Source organism: Hemiscyllium ocellatum, chromosome 1 (genome assembly GCF_020745735.1).
Source record: "Hemiscyllium ocellatum isolate sHemOce1 chromosome 1, sHemOce1.pat.X.cur, whole genome shotgun sequence".
Classification (NCBI taxonomy): domain Eukaryota; kingdom Metazoa; phylum Chordata; class Chondrichthyes; order Orectolobiformes; family Hemiscylliidae; genus Hemiscyllium; species Hemiscyllium ocellatum.
The window spans coordinates 61,238,470-61,258,991 of NC_083401.1; the positions used below are offsets into that span (position 1 = coordinate 61,238,470).

The window sequence follows — 20,522 nt, forward strand, 5'->3', positions numbered from 1 at the left end:
AATGAGTTTACAAAAGTGTAATAGGGCCGCGATAACTGAAACCTATGCCAGAAATAGCAATATAGAAACTGAAGACAGGACACAATGTTCCACTGGTAGAAAGTGGAGGACACGGGTCACAAGGACAGAAAGAGTTACATTTTGAAGCAGCAGGGTGGCAGGTTTTTACATGCAGTGGCCCAGATATTCAGTTTCCAGATTATCTGTGACCAGATGTAACAGGATGCGCATTGGAACCCCAGTGGATGTCCAAGTGTGCTGACCTACAGTGGAATTATCCAAAAACTTTTGATTTCTGATGGGCAAATCCCCTGTTTCCCATGACCCTCAGCAAATGTTCGAGGAGAAAGTGAGGACTGCAGATGCTGGAAATCAGCTGAAAATGTGTTGTTGGGAAAGTGCAGCAGGTCATAAACATTGTTTTCAAATACACACATAGAATATTATACAAGCTGTAAAATCAAACCTACAGCTCAGCGAGCAAACCTACACCCTAAACTTCAGCCTGAGCTACAAACCTTGCTGTAATATCATGTATATAAAATACACAAGATCCTGTCCTTCACAGAGAAAAGAAGCACTCTGCCTTTTTCACAAAATAGGTGGCAGCCATTTTCTCATTCATTTCTCAGGATAACACCTTAAGCAATCTGTGCCAAACTGTCCAATTTTAAAATTTAAACAAAGCTTGGTAGTGAATTGTCAGTCACCATTAAATGATGCATTATCCACGGCTGCGCCTTTAATCAGATTCCACTTGCCAAACAATCAGCACTTTTTCTTATACAGTACAAACATAGTTTTCCCTTTAATATTTCTTGATTAACCTGTTCAGAGATGTTGTTACACAATGCAGTAACAGGTGGGACTTGAACCCACTGCCACTGCAAGATCCTTAGTATTTCTTGAAAATGACTGAGTGCCAAATAAAAAGTTCCTTTGTAAAAATTTTTTTTTTGCTTAATTGAGAAGGAAAATCTACAGCTAGCATTAAACTCTGCCACTGTGATCAAGTGCACAGTGCACAACTCTGCCACTGTGATCACTGAATAATCCAAAGCTTTGGTATTGAATGGCAAAATAGCTGCGAAATACTTAATCTCCGCTGATAGTGATGTACTTTACAAGTATACTCCATTATGAAAAATTGCAAACCAGATAAAAGCTATTTAGTAATCTTCAAAAACCACAATCTTCTGTGACAGTAGCTATTGTTTACACTTCCTCTGTACCCGAACCATGTTTTTTGTGGGCTAACAGTGAAGTCTCATGTGAGCCAATGGTGCATATTTACATTATGGACAGGTTTCAAAACAATATGCAAAGGGAGATGAACATTAATTGTTACATTTAAGATGATCTTTATGACATTAATGTTTTGTTTTGCCAACTGCATTTTATAAAGAGTAAATTATCTTAGCGAGTTATAGAAGATTATCTTTCAGTTATCAATTCCTAAGTTGCTTATCTAGAAGCCAAAACTTCCACAAAAATCTTTCCATGAGTAACAGTTTAAGATTTTAGACCATAAGACACGAGCAGAATTTAGGCCATTTAGCCCATTGAGTCTGTTCTGCCATTCCATCATGACTGATCAGCTACTCAACCACATTCTCTTGCTTTCTCCCCGTGACCCTTGATCCCCTTGATATTCAAGAACCTATCTACCAAAGTCTTAAATATACTGAATGACCTGGCTTCCTCAGCCTTCTGTGGCAATGAATTCCATAGATTCACCACTCTCTGACTGAAGACATCTCTCCTTATCTCCATTCTAAAAGGTCTATCCTTTATTCTAAGGCTATGCCCTCAGGTCCTAGTCTCCTACCGATGGAAACATCTTCCCAACATCGACTCTATCCAGCCATTCGGTATTCTGTAAGTTTCAGTTAAATCCAACCCCCCCCACCCCACCACCACCCTTGTCCATTTCAGAATGAAAAGATATCGAAGGTAGTCTTTAGTTAAACATGGCAAATTTATTGCAGGTTGTTTAACAAAGTGACTAAGCTTAACTTTTCTTTTAGTTCTTGGACTGATATCTAGTACTTGTATCCTGTTAGGTTATGGTGACCAATGTGACTTCACTGCTGAAGACTGTAAAGGCAGTCGAAGATGAAGCTACTAGAGGAACACGAGCTCTGGAAGCCACCATTGAGCACATCCGTCAAGAGCTTGCAGTATGTACTTCATTTGCTATTATAATGGCAGAGTAAAAAGTGAGGTCTGCAGATGATGGAGATCAGAGCTGAAAATGTGTTGCTGGTTAAAGCACAGCAGGTCAGGCAGCATCCAAGGAACAGGAAATTCGACGTTTCGGGCCAGAGCCCTTCATCAGGAATGAATCAGGGCTCTGGCCCGAAACGTAGAATTTCCTGTTCCTTGGATGCTGCCTGACCTGCTGTGCTTTAACCAGCAACACATTTTCAGCTTTTATAATGGCAGTCAAATGTTTCCACTTCGTCATATCTTGTTAAATCATCTTGTTGGTTTTGTTCTCAGTGGGTACTTCTGCATATTGTCAAATGTGTTAGTTAATAGCTACAGATAACAGAATAATGCATACACCCAATGTTGTTTGTTTACTGAGCTAGTTTTTGGCTACATTATATTTTCTTGGCCTATCTCCAATGTGAGCTGGTGGGATTGTCTTACGAGCAGAGATTGAGGAAGCTAGGACTATATTTTATCAAATTTCTAAAAATGAGAGGTGATTACGTTGAAGCATTCAAAATTCTTACAGGATAAATTGTAGAAAAAACGTTGTCCCCTCACTGGCAAGTTTAGAACCAGGGATATATTCTCAAAGTTAGGGGATTGGCCATTTAAGACTGAGATGAGGGAGATATTTTTCACTGCGAATCTTAGTGGAATTCTCTATCCCAGAGAGCAATGGAAGATCAATTATCGGGCATGTTCAAAACTGACATCAATAAGTTTGTGGAGTCTAATGACATGGAAAGATGTGGATATGGCAGAAGAAAGGAAAGCAGTTTTGGTGTAAACATGATTGGCTATGATTTAACTGAATGGTAGTGTCTGCTTGACGGGCTGAATGGCTTATTTGAAATCAGAGTCTCCTCGGTTAGCTGAAAGATGTTTCTCTTTTTTAGCAATAGTTTTTAGCAACTACAAAATAAAGTGGAAATGCCACTTTGTATTTATATTACTGTATTTTCTGAGCCTCCCAAACAGTTAATCAATACTTGCACAGAAATGCTAAAAACTTTGGATCGTTTGCTACTTCAGAAAAGTTCACGTCTCAAAAGAAATATCTTAAAGGTTGTAAAGAGATCTAACTTCTCTACATTCTTTGCATATGTCGGAGGTTCCAGGTTTTTATAAGAGCGATTTTAAAAGAAAAGTGTTATTTCATGCATCTGAATGAAAAATGGATGAAATTAAAGCATTACAATCTTTTTAACTTGTTCACTTACATCCTTTTATTCCTTAGGTATTTTCCTCAGCAGATCCACCACCTAAAACTTCTACACCTGAAGAATTTATCCGGATGACCAAAGGCATTACCATTGCAACTGCTAAAGCTGTAGCAGCAGGAAACTCCTGCCGTCAAGAGGATGTTATTGCCACTGCCAACCTTAGCCGCAAAGCTATTGCAGAGATGCTTCATTCTTGTAAGGTATCTAATAAGCCAAGCTTCAGCTGCGAAATAGTCATTCATCTTACTTGACAAAGAACTGGATAAAAGTTGAAGCTTTAATTCTTAAAGGAGCATCTGAGTGTTGCTTTTTATTTAAAGTGTTCTTGCTATTTCTAACGGAAAGGTTGGTACTAAATATATCTTAGTTTCTTTTAAGTAGGTTCTTTGCAAACAATGGGAGAAGATATCAGGTCAAGATGACCTGAGAGCTCCTGGGAACTTCCTGATGAAGGGCTTTTGCCTGAAATGTTGATTCTCCTCCTCGGATGCTGCTTAACCTGTGCTTTTCCAGCATCGCACTTTTGACTCTAATCTCCAGCATCTGCAGCACTTGCTTTCACCTAGCTCCTGGGAACTGTCCAATTCCCATAAAAATATTTTGTAAATTTGAATGCAGATTCCTTGACCTTCACCCAGAGTTAGGAGAAATTGAGGACTGTAGACGTTGGAGATCAGAGTCTGGATTCCTGATGAAGGGCTTATGCCTGAAACGTCTATTCTCCTGCTCCTTGGATGCTGCCTGAGTGCTTTTCCAGCACTCCACTCTTGACCCTTCACCCAGAGTTTTCTGGAATTAGCTGTTTTTTGGTTAGTCTGAAATGAAGATTTTTGGCTATTTGTGATGAAGCTACAAAGTTTATCCTCCGGATTATCACTGGAGCAAGAGGTTGGGACAATACTTGAGGTTTTGCACATTATGCTTGATTTTACTATAACAAAAGATTCTAAGTGCTACTGACCAAACATACCCTTTATAGGTAACTTGTACTTTAAACTACAGAATGGAAATTACCTCTTTCACTTACAACCAGCAAACCCATATCATGGGTATATTTAACCCTGTCCCTTAAGTAGTTATTCAATTTTCATCAACAAGATCCAAAGTGACTCAACTCCCACAGGTTTTATTCTGTTCCTTTCCTTTCTCAGCCTGGTAACTTCTAATTTCAGATTTGTAATTCATAGTGGGGAGATTTCCTGGTGATTCTCCCTCCAGCATTAGCTAGACAAACCTGTTAGCCTCGTTTCAATTCCTCACAATTTGGTCTTCTCAATCGAAGGGCTGCCATTATTCTTTTGCGGTGAGTCTTGGAATGTTTAGACCTTCCTTAGGTGCTCCTGGCTGACACTGTCTTTCTGAGACCATGAGACATCCTATAAGGGGAAAACCTTAGAGCTCATCTCTATGGCAAAGTGCATCACATGAACATTATACCCAAGTAGAACCTAACTCTCTTTTATCTTCAAACTAAATAGACAGTTTAAAGCATACTGCTTACAATTCAACATTCTCAATGCGTAGCGAATTTTAAGAAGATTTGTAGCTCAGGTTGATGTTTTGGATGTAGGTTTTCTTGCTGAGGTTCATTTCCAGACTTTTCACTACCCTACTAGGTAACATCTTCTTGGACCTCAGGCAAAGCAATGCTGAAAATACCTGCTTTCTAATTATATGTTTGGGTTTCTTTGGATTGGTGATGTTATTTCCTTAGACCCCAACTACCACCCCTTGAGAAAAAGAACAGGAAGTTATTTCACCACCGGAAATAACATCACCACAGGAAATGACATCACCAACCAAAGAAACCCAAACATATAAGTAGAAAGCAGGAAGTTTCAGCAGTGCTTTGCCTGAGGCCCACTGAAGATGTTACCTAGTAGGGTGATGAAATGTCTGGACATGAACCTTCAAGTTCAGCGAGCAAACCAACATCCAAAATTCTCGATGCTTTTCTTGTGACTTTGGAGACTGCAGTCCAGCCATTGTTAAAACACAAATGTCTCCAAATGTACATGTTGCCACATCCTTCCCAGAAAAACAATCTGCACTGCTTTAATCACTAACAGTTAAACCATTCAACTTTGCTGTCAGGTATTCTTCAGAACAGGTCACATAAGTCTTTAATTCTACATTAAGTCTTTACCTGAGAATTGTATCAGGAGACAAAAGAGTATGTCCCCTTGGTTGGTTTTCCCAGTACAGGTGGGTTTGTGTTGGTTATTTGTTGAGTAACATTGAAATTGGTGATGAGAAAATTTAAGATCTCCAATTTGATCAGTTGGGGGAAAGTTTGAGATGACAAATGACACCCATCACTTACCGAGAATTAAATAAGTGAATATTCCAGGTGGAGGTAAAAGTAATTGCTCTTTGATAAATGCATGAGATTCTTTATTTTCAATACTCGATTTCTCCTCAGTTTAGAATTCATTTCTAAGCAATTTGTCTTTTATTGATTTTTTCTCCCAACTTGTAAAGTGTATAAAACCAACTGTTTTATAGTCTGATTGTATTTTGTCCTGTTCTTTTACCTGAAACCGCTGAACTTGGAAGTTTAGATTCTCATCTATATTGTAAATGCAATTTTGTGTCGCTATACTTTTATTTATTCCTGAAGTGAGCATGAGCTTTTGCTATCTGTCCCAAACTGTCTTTGAGAAGATGGTGAGCTACCACCTTGAACCATTGCAGTCTGTGGAGTTTAGGTCCATCCACAATGCCGTTAGGGAAGGAATTCCAAGATTTTGACCCAGTGACCCTGAAGGGACAGTGATACAGTTCCGAATCAAGATGGTGACTGGCTTGGAGGCAACTTGCAGTGATGGTGTTCCCATGTATCTATACTGTTCTTGTCCTTCCAGGTGGCAGAGGTTTTGCAGGTACTGTAGCAAGAGCCAATGGCATTATCTCCCCTATTATCTCGAATAATTGGGAATCAATTTAAACCAAACCAGTAAATCAGATCAGTGCAGATGTTTCTAACATACGTAGAATTATACAGCACAGAAACAGACCCCTTGGTCCAACTTGTCCATGCTGACCAAGTTTCCCAAGATAAACTAGTCCCATTTGCCATAACAGTGACATTTATTTCATGTCAGAAGTAAAATAAATTTTTGGGCGGTGCTGCTTGTGAAAACTGAAAAAGAGCCCATGGAAGGCTCTTGTGAGAACAAAGCCAGATAATTAACAGACTTTATTATTGCATTTTTACAGCAAGCAGCTTATCACCCAGAGGTCTCCAGCGACGTTCAGACCAGGGCTCTTCGCTTTGGCAAAGAATGTTCTGAGGGATACCTGGCTCTACTGGAACATGTTCTTGTTGTAAGTAATCATTAAACTGGTACTGTCTTATAAATGCCTAAATTGGAATTAAATGAATGTGCAAACTTTTTTATTCATCAGGTAGTTCTATTCTATTTGTTAAAGTATTAAAATTTCTCATTTTAAAGCATTTTCATAGAATTGTACAACATTAAAGGATGCTATTAAATGTCTGGTGTCAGCTCTTGGAAAGAGCTATCCAGTTGGTTTCATTCTGCATTTCTGGAATACAGACGTTATTTCTTTTACAAATATTTTATTCATTTCTTAAAATTACTACTGAATCCATTCCAGCAGTAATCTTTCAGGCAATGCATTTCAGATTGAGAAGTCCCTGTGTACAAGAAATTCTCCCTTTCCTTCTGGTTCTTTTGCTGATTACCTTAAATCTGCATCCTCTGGTTATAGATGCTCTTATCACTAGAATGGTTTGTCCCTGCTTGCTGTATAGAAACCCCTCTATGATTTTCAGCGCCTCTATTAAACCTCCCCTTAACTATCTCCAAGGAGAATCAACACCATTTCTCTAAATTCTTTTTATAACTGAAGTCTGTCATCCCTGGTGCAATTCTGCAAAATTGTTGCAGCTTCTCTACAGCCTTGACTTTAATGTGTATTTAATTGTTTTCTTCTCCCTTCCTCAACTTGTCCATTCCACCACCATTGAAGGTATTGATCATTTGGGTCAGTGGTTATTGGTCACTCTGCTAGATTCAGTTGCCCATCCCCAAGTGTAGACAGTGGTTACTGACTGGCTGTTTGACTTATGTGAATTACAGCTGAGCTCAATTTGGACTTTAGCTAATTGTAACATTTTTCTGTGAAGTGGCCAGGTGTGAGACCCTGGCTAACTTCGACTATGCCCAACCCAGTGGAGTTGAAGCTAACTGTTATTCCCCTGACATTGGTCATGGCAATCATGAACACGTTTTGGAAGTGGAACCTGAATCTTCCAATTAGTCTCTTTAGAAGAGTTTTTCTCTGACTTTTTATTGCTTTGTCCTGTTATGTTTTTGCTGAATTACCTCTGTCTCTTTTCCTCCTGCATTTCATTCTCATTCCTTCACTATATTTCAAAGCCGGTGAGTATCCTCCGTCACAGCAGCATTAAATAGCCTGGCTGTGTTTGAATGTTATGCATGAGTTTGTCCAAATATAGAGAATTTAAACATAACATGGAATGGATCCTTCCTACAGACGGTGCTGCAGTTGCTGTGATGAAATGTGAAACAGCAGACTTCTCATATTGCCAAATATGTGCAGATCCGTGGTTGCCATACCACCCTCTATTGGTGCTGTAGAAGTTCTAACCTGGACTCCACTTAGCACTCAGGAATATTAATGATCTCACACAGCATGATGCCTTGATGAGGCAGGCCACATAATATTGGCAGATACTAATGACAGTGAATTCAATGTCAAAATATTTGAACAGAAAAGAATGAATGTTAATTGCCAATTAATTCATTTGCAATAAAATTTTAACATTTTTGATTCGTATAATCCTCCTACTAAACTTGTTTTGAGTTTCTTCAGATGTGTGACAGGTGCATAAGGTACATTCTAAAGCCATGACTGAGTTATGTAGACGTGAAATGATGCTGTCATTAGCCAATTTAAGATTTTGATTCTGGAATGAGAACTTCTTTTGAAGAAGTCAAGAGGCCAATATGACATGGGTATATAATTTAACTCCTCTGAAGTAGCTCTTTGTTTCCGTAGTGAAATGATTCTCCCCCTTTTGTTTTCTCTACAAGTTTGCTTGTACTTATAAGCACATCCGTTTATCCTTCCTTCAGACTGACTTAAGCTGCATTGATTTATGGATGGGGCTGAGACATTTTACAGCATGTATGTGTTCTCTGCTCTAGCCAATTGCATGTACTGTATGTGTAACATGTTGCAGTTTCTATCATATCGATACTTTGAGGGACTTATTGCTATTTTCTAAGAATAGACCATTTAACCCTCGAGCCTTGTTCTTCCATTGAATGACGTTCTGGCTGTTTTGCAACCCTACTCCATAAATGTATACTCTTGGGGCTTCTATTTAACAAAGATAATAATTAGGAAATAGTGGATCATAATCTTATGAAATTGTAAAATATTAAAATACATACAATTATTGGAAGACCTTCATCATTCAGTGGGTTCTTTACTTCAACTGGCTACCTCAGAAAAGTACTGCAGGAAGACATGATTTGGAGGTGCTGGTATTGGACTGGGGTGTAAAAAGTTAAATATCGCACAACACCAGGTTATAGTCCACCAGGTTTATTTGGAAGCACTAGCTTTCGGAGTGCCGCTCCTTCATCAGGTAGTTGTGAAATTGAGAGGAGCATTTAGAAAGATATTTACCACTCTTTGTAGATGATCCTTAGGCCTGACTTCTGAGTTCAGTCCCAGGAGGCACTGACTGCCTTGGCAAACCATTAGGTCCATAGATATCTTCAAGTATGGTTAAAGAATGACATGTTTGTTCTTTTATAATGAGGCAGATGGTGTAATTCTGTCTGGAAGTCTGTGCAATACCAATATTCTACCTTAATTCCTCAGGTATTTGCACAGACCCTTAAAGACCAGATGGGTGCTCTGCAAAGCAATTTCTAGATGATTGTATGGCCATCATGATCCTTCCTCACAAACTTGTGTAGACTTTCTTCAGCTCCACTTGATGCATTTAGAAATACTTAAAATAGTAAAGTTGCTAAATTGGTAAAAGCCTCTCAAACCTTTTGAAAGGGAATGGAGATGTATGATGATTAAATTAAAAGCTAATCCTTTTCACTTTGTAACTTTATTGTAGAGTAAACATGAGTACCAAAGTGTGAGATATATATTGTTTAGCTAATTATATGATGATTATTTGTGAATTACCTTTTCTTCCCCTTCCATTCAGTATTTTTGGTCTCCTTTCTAGATTCTTCAAAAGCCATCGACAGATCTCAAACAGCAGCTGGCAACATATTCAAAACGTGTGGCTGGTTCTGTCACAGAGCTCATCCAGGCTGCAGAGGCTATGAAAGGTAAGGAAGTGTTTTGCATTGAAGTTAAATCTTGGAGCTTCAGATACCATTATTGACACGTATAAAGAAAAGCACCTTGTTCAGGAAAAAACAAAATAGTCTCAAGTGAAAGCAGGGATCAAGCCTAGTATTGGGTAGTGTTGGGTTCTAATGTACTGGTGGTGTAACTTGTTCTCTTTAAAATATAATACAGAAGATAATTTTCACGAGCAGCTGCCCAACTTTATAGCTGTTTTAAAACTAATGTTACTGTTAGTTTTCTAACTGCCTTCATAGTTGGTATGTTACTAATTTTAAGGCTTATGGGGAGATAAACAGATAAGTGGAATTGAGGCTGTAATCTGATCAGCCATGATTGTATTGAATGATAAAGCAGGCTTGAAGGACCAAATGGCCAACTTTAGTTCCTAATTCTTGTGTTACATTGTGAAGTACTACTCACTGAAGACCAAAATATCCCATATTGAAACTTAATTTGAAGTAAGACATAGCGAATCCTAGCCAAGGTGTTGGTGCTGATGCTCCTGCCCTGACCAATGTTCTTTCCCTCTTCACCCACCCTCCCCCAACCAAAAAAAAGCAAAAGGGAGTGATTAGATAATTGATCTAATGATCTAAATTAATCTTTAATTTTATTACTGATCATTTCGGTTAAGTTCTTCAGATGCTGGCAATCATCTTCAGGTTCCAAAGAAGAGCTATCTTGGACTCAAATTCTACAATAACATTATATTTTTTGTTTGAGTTGGTTAGTTGATCCTCTGTTCAGGAAATCCTTCATTGTTGCAGTTTCATTTTTATATTTGAACAAGCACATTAAATAAAACAATCTGACATCTTTAATTTTAACTCAACTTTTTGTGAACTAAATGTACTTCTACATCAGGCATTCATTTTGGCAAAGTGAAGGAATTGGGTTGGGTACACTCCAAAGTAACAAAATTAACATCTCACTGTTGTGCAGTAGTTCAAAACACAGAGGAAGGAAATTTATACACCAGAAATTCCTTTGCACTGAATTAATGTGATAAATTTTAAGACTGATAATTTGATAGTTTATGGATAGCTTTCCAAGATATGTTGGTGAACAATTTGTAATGATGTCGTCATTTTAGAGATCTACATGTCTAACTGACTTTATATGGATTTTTTCAGTGAACCTATTGAAGCCACAAAATTCTGGAGGAAAATATGTGCTGAAGTAGATAATAATGTGCTGGAGAGTTTGCCTTAGTTGTGGGTTCTGGCAAATCTGTACTGAGTTTTCTATGATTCATATTAACCAGCCACAGTCTAGCAATTATGTTCTATTTAGTTTTTTTAATCTTTTATAGGCATTGAAAAAGCAGCCTTTTCATTGATTCTATAATTATTTGGATTGATTATTAAATTATTGCCTTCAATTGTTTATTGTATTCCAATAAATAGGATGAACTTTCTCAGACAAAAACTGGCAAGGATAGTTTCTATTTTATGCTCCAGATTTTTGCAAATGGTAAAAGTAATAGCCTTGAGCCTTGTATATATGGATTAACTTGAACACTTTCTGCATTTTTTTATCATGTGATCTGTGCACAATACTGGATAGAAATTGAGTTATGATCTTGAATTTCAGTTTTGTCTACCAGCCCTTCACTGATGTCTCGTAATGCAGATTACCCATGTCTCTGGGACTCTAGTTCCATGCTATTTAGAATGCTGCTGCCAAAGCTGGTCAATGCCAGGTTGTAGTACTAAATACAGCGCGGACCGTTTTGGATGACCATTGTATTTTCTTGGAGAATTATTAATCAGGCCAGTCGCAATATGCACGCAAATATAGAGGAGGTTATTGAACGTGGCAAACATTACAAGAAAATTATTTAAGAAATTGCTCTTGGTTGATCAATTTTTGCTTTTTCCCTCACATTTGTTAGGCACAGAATGGGTGAATCCTGAAGATCCAACAGTTATTGCTGAGAATGAGTTGCTGAGAGCTGCTGCAGCTATTGAGGCAGCTGCCAAGAAACTTGAACAGCTGAAACCAAGAGCTAAACCCAAGGTGAAAAAATATCCATATAATGAAACAAAAACCGCATTATGTTTTTTTTCCTGAGTTTATTGATCTAGTCAGTGATTTACTGCTACGTGGAATAGTACATTATTCGAGTAAATGAGATTTTCCTGGTAATTTTGTTTTGAAGTCATTATGTTGATCTACTGCTGATATAATGAATGTATTCAATGCGAAGTTGGGCTGCGTAAATAGAGTTTGATTCACAATCTTTTGAGCTAGTGGACTTCAGCTGGGATTGTATCAAGGATGCTAGAGTTGACCTTGATATTGTGATCTTTATCTAGTGAGAGAACTCCAAGTAAATACATGGAAGTTAGGAAACTACTGGACTGGATCTAACCCTACCATTCCCTATAATCTGATAACCTCTTACATTTGCTGTTGAGACTTGCACATTTGCAGTGAACCTGAGGATCTTTATAACCAAGAATTCAAAAACTGAAGAGATTGGAATGTACTGACAGTGCAGGAGACCGACTGCTCAGTAATTGAAATTGATCTCATTCAAACTATTCAAGCCTGTAATTCTTATGACCTGGATATTACAGAAGCTTTTTAGCCTTTGTATGAAGTCTGATGTAAATGTTCTGACTTAAGCGTAACTCCAGATACAATTTCTACATAGTGGATTATTTCAGCAACAAATATGTATATAGAATAATCAATATTTTGTGACCAAAACCTTTCACTATACAAATAATGTTACAAGAGACTGTCTGATATGTTTGCTATATTAGGTTGTTAACTAAAACTCAACTATATATCAAACATATTTGTACAGTTTCTTGACTTTACAACATTTTGTTTTTTATTTGTGTATTAGAAAACCTAGAATTTATTTTTCATGTTTTCTACTCAACTTTTTATCTAACACGTTTATAGTATACTGTAGAATGCAATCTACTGAAGTTTCGTTTACATGACTAGTTTACATTTTGGCACAAGTTCACCAAATTCCTCAGCTACTCTTAACTCAAACAAAATGAGTTGAATTCTTGATGTGACAGTGTATTGCCAATTAATATTGTGTCTTTACAATATATTTCCATTCGCATCTAATCTTTTGTAATTTTCTTTGTCCAACAGCAAGCAGATGAAAGTCTTAACTTTGAAGAACAGATCCTAGAAGCAGCCAAGTCAATCGCAGCAGCAACCAGTGCCCTCGTGAAAGCTGCATCTGCTGCTCAAAGAGAGCTCGTGGCACAAGGCAAGGTAAGAAGTAACTCTGTGCCACATTAAGTTAGTTCTGCATTAACGTGCGTTTTGTCAGTGTGAATTGGCTATGGCATGATTAACCAATTGTGGGCGTTGTTTGGATAACACAAACTTTCTGCTGAATGGGTATAGCGATTTTCTATAGCAATCTTCTACAACACGATTTTCTATAGTGGTTTTCCATAGTATGATTTTTTTATAGCGCAATGGCATTGAGGAATATAGCTGTCGCGTTATAGCAGAACAACCTGTATTTAATGAGTTTTCCTCAATGCATCAGTGCCTGCTTTCAAGTCAATTTGATAATGCCTGTGGAAAAAAACACAAGTGTCAGCACAAGATTGAAATGATAAAAATGGGAGGAAATTGTTTTAAACGCCAAGTAATATTTTCAAGAAAGCATGTAAAATATTCTTCATATAAAACCACAGTGTAACTTTGTATCAATTTAGTAATGTGTAAAATAGTTTCATTTCAACAGCTGGTATTAGGATCAATCCATCCCAGATTTGTTTTGGGATCAGTAAACTACTTTAACAACTAGTCTTGTTACAATAGTTAATGTGCTTTCTATTCCTCCCCCTTTATTCAGAAAGGGTATTATTTTTCATCAACTTTACTTAAATGTGCTCACCTGAGTAAGTTGTTTCATTGTAAGGTGATGAATCTAAATAAAAGCATGGCACATGTTGGAGTGTGAGGGCTCTAATGACGATGCTAGTGTCCTGCCAGAGATCTTGATTCAAGTCGAACCTTCCACAGGGATATGTCACGATATGTCTGACCAGGTTGATTTTAAAAACTTCAAGAAGTATTTCTTTTCCACCATAGGTTGGAGCTGTACCAGCAAATGCAGTGGATGATGGCCAGTGGTCCCAAGGCCTCATTTCAGCAGTGAGTACAATAAGATACCGTCTTCTCCACTTCCAATGTAATCAACTTAAGCATTAATTATTAGGTCTCCTGACTCGCTATAATTTTTACAAAACAATGAGACAATATTGCATTTTGTTGTAATTTTTAAATTAAAATAAGTTTTTGATTTTGAACAGATTATGCAAATTTGAATTTCTTTTTCAACCTAAATAAAACTCCTCTTCCTGTAGGCTCGAATGGTTGCTGCTGCTACAAGTAGTTTGTGTGAGGCGGCTAATGCAGCAGTTCAGGGTCACGCCAGTGAGGAGAAGCTGATCTCTTCAGCCAAACAGGTGGCAGCATCCACAGCTCAACTTTTAGTGGCCTGCAAAGTGAAAGCTGATCAAGATTCCGAGGCCATGAGGAGACTCCAGGTATCTAATGTGTATCTATCATGTGAACAAATTTATGCAAGAAAAAGTTTAAAAAGAAATCACATCTGCAAATACAATTGACACACACATTTTCTGCTCCCTACTTCTCTCTCATCATAAAGGATGAGCAGAGACTAATATTCTATTGTATTTCTAACAGAGCAGACATGGTTAAACAGTGCAGGATCATTGCGGATACAATAATGGAGGTGCAAAAACAAAAGCTTGTTCATTTTTGTAAATGAGTCACAGCCATTTGGATGTGGCCACAATTATTGTGTTGTGTGTGAGAATCCATTTTGTTGTAACATCATTTTGAATATTTGTTTACTAAATTTGTGACCCACTTTCAAAAATCAAAGCAAGAGAATATTTTGTATTAAGAATATCAGATGAGGAACTACGTAATAACTTTGGCGAAGTTCAGTCAGTTCTTCCTTGTAGATAGAAAGGGAAAGTGCAAGAATAGCCAGACACGTTAACAGGTGAGGAATAGAAGGATATGGACGGTGTACGAGCAAATGGGATTAGTTTAGAATGGCATCGTGGCTGACACAGACATGGTGGGCTGAAGAGCGTGTTCCTGTGCTTTACTGTTCTATGTCGTTCTAATAGGTATGACACCAAGCTTGGAAATTATAGATAGAAGGAAGTGAGAAATAATATCTTCCAAATGAGAAATAAATTATGCAGGATTTCAACAAAACATGATAACAAATGTTTACTGAAATTGTGGATAAGCTTCAACACTTAGTAGCAAAAACATTTTAGTGCAGCTCCATTCAAGTAGAATAGAAATAAATAGATATCTTAAATATGTAGGAAAAGTACATCAATTATTGTTCACTTAACTACTGATGGTGGCCACACTAATTTGTTTATTTGCCTTTTATAAAAGGGAAGCCTGTGACTTGATTTTTCTCTGAATATACTCGAGATTTCCTTTAAACTTTTGGCTTTCGTTTTAATCAAATTATTTTTCAGTACTTGAATAATCCATGATTCCATATCATTATTTAATTTTGTCCTTTTTCATGCTTTTTTATTTTCTATGTTTTTGTTCTAAAATATTTAATCAATCTGTTCAATGAATTAGTCAAGTGAGAAACATTTCCATTAAAGTTTGGCCTGTGTTTATGAAATGTCCTACTTTTTACTTTTGGATATTGTAAAACAATACACAGCACTTCTACTTAATGTTAGCATATTGTCCTTTAGTGACAGAAATATTGTATTCATAGAATCCCTAAAGTGTGGACACAGGCCATTTGGTTCAACAGGCCCACCCCAAAAAGCATCCCACCCGGACCCATTCCCCTGCATTGTCCATGACGAATCCATCCAACCTGCACATCTCTGAACACCTAACCTGCATATCCTTGGATTGTTGGAGGAAACCAGAGCACCCAGTGAAAAACACACACAGGCATGGAGAGAATGTGCAAACTCCACACAGACTGGGGGTGGAATTGAACCTAGGTCCCTGGTGCTGTGAGGCAGCAGTGCTGATCCACTGTGCCACAATCCTGAGATTACTACTCTGTTCATCTGCCTTTTAGTTTCAACTTAACTCCCTATATTCACTTTTCAGGACCCCATCGTTTTTCGTAGATCATAGAACAGCGCAGTACAGGCCCTTTGGCCCTTGATGTTGTGCCAACCTTTTATCCCACTCTAAGATCAAGTTAACCTGCATACCCTTCATTTTACCATCTTCCATGTGCCTATCCAAGAGTCACTTAAATTCCCAAATGTATTTAACTCTACTACCACCACTGGCAGTGCACCCACCACTCTGCGTAAAGAACCAACCTTTGACATCTCTCCTAACTCTTCCTCCAATTACCTTAAAAGTTAAACCCCCCCCCCCCCCCCCCACACCCGTGATAGCCATTTCTGGGGTGGGAGGTCTCTGACTATTCACTCTATCTATGCATCTGATCAGCTTGTATGCTTCTATCAAGTCGCCTCTCACTCCTCTTCGCTCCATTGAGAAAATCCTTAGTCCTTCAATCCAGGCAGCATCCTGGTATATCTCCTTTACACCCCCTCTAAAGTTTCCACATCATTCCTATATTGAGGCGACTAGAACTGAACACAAGATGCCAAGTATGGTCTAACCAGGGCTATATACAGCTGTAGCATCATCTCACGGCTCTTAAATTCAATCCTCTTGCTAATGAAAGCCAACACGCAATACGCCGCCTAACAACCCTATCAACGTGGGTGGCAACTTTGAGGAATCTATGGAAATGGACCCCAAGATCCTTCTGTTCCTTCACATTGCCAAGAATCCTGCCTTTAGCCCTGTTTTCTGCATTCAAATTCAACCTTCCAAAATAAATGACTTCACACTTGTCCAGGTTGAACTCCATCTGCCACTTACCTGCCCAGTTCTGCATCCTGCAAATGTCCTATAGCAACTTACAACAGCCCTCCACACTATCCACCAATCCTCCAACCTTTGTGTCATCGGCAAATTCACTAACCCACCCTTCTGCTTCCTCATCCAAGTCATTTATAAAAATCGCAGAGCAGAGATCCCAGAACAGATCCCTGTGGAACCAAGCTCCAGGCTGAATATTTTCCATCTACTCTGTCTCCTGTGGGCCAGCCAGTTCTGTATCCAGACAGTCTTACGTCTGTGGTAGTCAAATCATTGGAGAGGATTCTGAGAGACCGGATTTATTATTACTTGGAGAACCATCATTTGAATAGAGATAGTCAGCATGGTATTGTACAGTATATTGTATAGAAAGGTCCAGTTTGACATTGAGTCTATGCTCTGTTATGGACTGGCAACATCAAAGTGGAATGGAGTGCTGAAATTAACCTCAATGTCCTCAAGCTAGGAACTAATTAGTTTGAGTTTCCTGTTTCTGATCAGTGACTGTTATTAGTGCAAGGACTGAGCTCTTTTTAGAGTGGTTTGTTGGCAATCAGTGTTTAGATTACCATTTGATACGTTGTCACTTGAATAAGGGCATTCAAGAGAATGGTGCTACAGCAAGGTGTAAGAGTGTGTTCTACTATTTAGTCCCTCTCAGGAGAGGAAAGCCAAGAAGTTCAGGGTGTCCCAACATGCAATTCTTTTTCAAATTCTATCATTAGCCAAAATCTCTCAATGCTACCAAGCACTTGGAAATTTTGAGTTCTTCATGTGAAATCCCAGTTACCTTGGAAACCAATGAATTAATTTAACTATTCTGATGATAGTTAAAGCCCCTATGAAAAAAGGGCAGAAGTAGGCTACTTGGCCCATTTAGTCTGCTCCACCATTCAATGAGATCATAGCTGATCTGATAATCCTCAACTCCACTTTCCTGCCTTTTCCCCTAAAATTCAATCCTCAGTTCCCTTACTGATTAAAAAATCTGTCTATCTCAGCCTTGAAAAAATTACTCTTTCAAGCCCTTGCTTAACTTTCTGTGGGTTAGGTGGAACTGTTGATTTAAAGTTCATCAAAACAGCCATAATCATAAATGACAGAGCAGGCTTGAGGGGCTGAATGATCTGCTGCTTCTAAAGTATGTTCATTGAATGCTTATGTTTTGACATTTGGTTTTAGAATATGATTTTGCAGGATAACATTTTGCATTACCAGTAGTTTTAATGCCAGTTTATTTCCGCTAATTATAATTATTGTTCAGGAGTAGAGATTTTACTGTGGAAGTCCATAGGCAGAAGTTCTCCCAATGTTGCCCCAACCTGTAGATAGTGTTGTGCAAGTATTTTCATTTTGACTCTTAGTCTGCACCTTTTTTTGTAGACTGCAGGTAATGCTGTGAAGAGAGCATCTGACAACCTGGTGAAGGCTGCGCAGAAGGCTGCAGCATTCAATGAGCAAGAGGAGGAGAATGTTGTGGTGAAGAGTAAGATGGTCGGTGGTATTGCGCAGGTGAGTGAATAAATTAAGCTGGGAAGGTGCTACTGGACCAGCAAATCAAAGTCCATTCATTCAGACTCCTTCATGAAGTTTCTAGAATTTGAATTCAGTTCAATAAAGTTACAAATACAAAGGAAGCAGCCAGACTATATTAAATATCCAATGGTCACCAGTGTCCTTTTGGAAAAGAAATCTGCTGTGCTTTTCCAGTGGGGCCTATGACTGATTCCATTGTCACACCAGCATGATTGACAGTCTCTTAATGTTCCTCGATAACAACATTGCAATGAGCATGTTGTCATCACGTTGTCAAGGAGGAATGGCCAGTCAATGCATCCTTGCCAGCAAATATCCACCTCCTGAGAACTGAGTAATTTAAAATTGCATCTTTCTGTGACGTTACTACGATGTATTAATAGGAATTTTGTTTGTCTCTTTCTTGAACAGATTATTGCAGCCCAGGAAGAAATGCTGCGAAAGGAGAGAGAACTTGAAGATGCCCGTAAGAAACTAGCGCAAATTCGGCAGCAGCAATATAAATTCCTTCCTTCAGAACTTTGTGACAAAGAGGAAAATTAATTGCAATCTACTAAAACAGCTAACAGCTAATCTCGGCCAGGCATCTACAGCTTAAGATTTGAGCTAAATAAATCAAAGTGCGGCCAGATTCTTTTTAAAATGTCATACAATAAGTTCTTTTGTAATTTTGCAATTTGTATGCTAACGGTGCAATAGGCGATTCACTTGCTATGTTTTTCTTTATCCTATAAAAATTTGTTCTGCACATGTTCAATCATGTTAAACATGTTATATTTGCTCTTGAGCACAGAACAGAACGATTAGTATCTGCATGTGCATCAGCACTGGTATGAGAAATGCAATGTATGGTTGCAGTATTGATGCAAATTTGCTGTAAAGCCTGTGTATGATATCTTTTTTTAAGTACATGGAGTCAGAAGGTATATTTGATTATTCCAAAGATGTTGCAGAAGAGCTGTGTGTCCCAGTAGTGAATGGTTTAAAGCCAGTTCAAACAGGGAGTTAATAAACGGGACAACTGAAACAGTACGTCACATTCATGAATGCTAAACTCCACGGTGACTAGATGATACATATCATTAAAATTCCATAATGGAAAAATACTCCCTATAATAGTAATATTGCCTTAAATTGGGTCGGAAATACTGTGTTTTGGGGGAAATTAATGTTACTTTCTATCTTTCTATTTTTTAACCAGATGTACATGAATTAGACAGTATTTCAGCAGGGTGCCTTACAGTCAGACAGTGCTTGTTTAATCTACTTCAGGCCTTTAAAACTGCTGTGTTTCCAGGAAAGATTGGATTTTTTTTTCCATTAAAAGAGTGCAAGTTCAAAATTTGTTGTGCTCCAAAAATTTCTGTTTTTTAAAACATAATAGGTGTTGCCTATAATTAATATAATACCAGACAATAACATTTAACAACTTAAACCATTTGAACTGCAAGCTCAGTGGGACATATTTAGCAGTTTAACAAAAACAATGAAGATGCTCCTTCAATTTTTAATTGCTGTCATTCAACTAGCTTTGTGTTCTATGTGGTCCCTTGCATAAGCCTTCACATTCTCTTGTTTTAGCATATTACATACAAGTGCTTGTATTTGTTTGTTAAGTAAGTGGACTTCTTAATTGCAATAACATAAATTAATATACGCACTTAATGGTGTGCATCTTTCGACTCAGATCTGTGTTCTGGTGATCAAGTTTACATTCTGCATTAATGGGAATTTTTAGGCAATTATGCATCATTTTTCTATGGTTCCTGGAAACACGCATTTTAGGCCTCTCTAGGATTCTTCAAATACCAAGTCTATTTCTATATCTAGTTTGCAGAATTTGCCTCATTCATGTTATTCCTGCAAATATAACTTGTTACTTATGCTCCATTGCCTTTAAATATCACTTTATTTTGATACAACTTGCTTCTAATAACAGGTGATGAGTACCAACTTTCCAATACTTTTGATGGCTACTTGTTTTTATTTTACAATTTATTTGGTTAATAAAGTCGGTTTCCACTATGGTTTGGACTTTGTGCATTTTTCAACTTTATTTTACTACTTTGGTTAAGAAGGTCCCTGAGATACTTAACATTAGGGCCTGTTTATTCAGACTGTTCCTACTATTGTTTTAAAATTTATTTCCTTTCATTTAACTATGCTTTTAATGTGATCTGTTTAAAATGTACTAATGTAGAATCCTCTTCTAGACTAAAACTGGAACGTATGAATGCTAATAGAATT

The 20,522-nt window shown here is 37.8% G+C and overlaps 1 protein-coding gene across 5 annotated transcripts in view; it reads left to right on the forward strand.

The window, feature by feature from the left end:
* The window catches only part of tln1 (talin 1), a 268,749-nt gene extending 248,449 nt beyond the window's left edge, over positions 1–20,300 (forward strand). For all 5 annotated transcript variants that reach the window (XM_060820768.1, XM_060820686.1, XM_060820997.1 and 2 more), the window contains 10 exons: positions 2,064–2,180; positions 3,455–3,640; positions 6,660–6,767; positions 9,688–9,793; positions 11,710–11,834; positions 12,936–13,061; positions 13,896–13,958; positions 14,171–14,353; positions 18,123–18,251; positions 18,687–20,300. In XM_060820768.1, the coding sequence (XP_060676751.1) occupies positions 2,064–2,180; positions 3,455–3,640; positions 6,660–6,767; positions 9,688–9,793; positions 11,710–11,834; positions 12,936–13,061; positions 13,896–13,958; positions 14,171–14,353; positions 18,123–18,251; positions 18,687–18,818 (1,275 nt within the window). In that variant the 3' untranslated portion in view covers positions 18,819–20,300. The remainder of the gene's footprint in view (positions 1–2,063; positions 2,181–3,454; positions 3,641–6,659; positions 6,768–9,687; positions 9,794–11,709; positions 11,835–12,935; positions 13,062–13,895; positions 13,959–14,170; positions 14,354–18,122; positions 18,252–18,686) is intronic.
* The last annotated feature ends 222 nt before the right edge of the window (positions 20,301–20,522 follow it).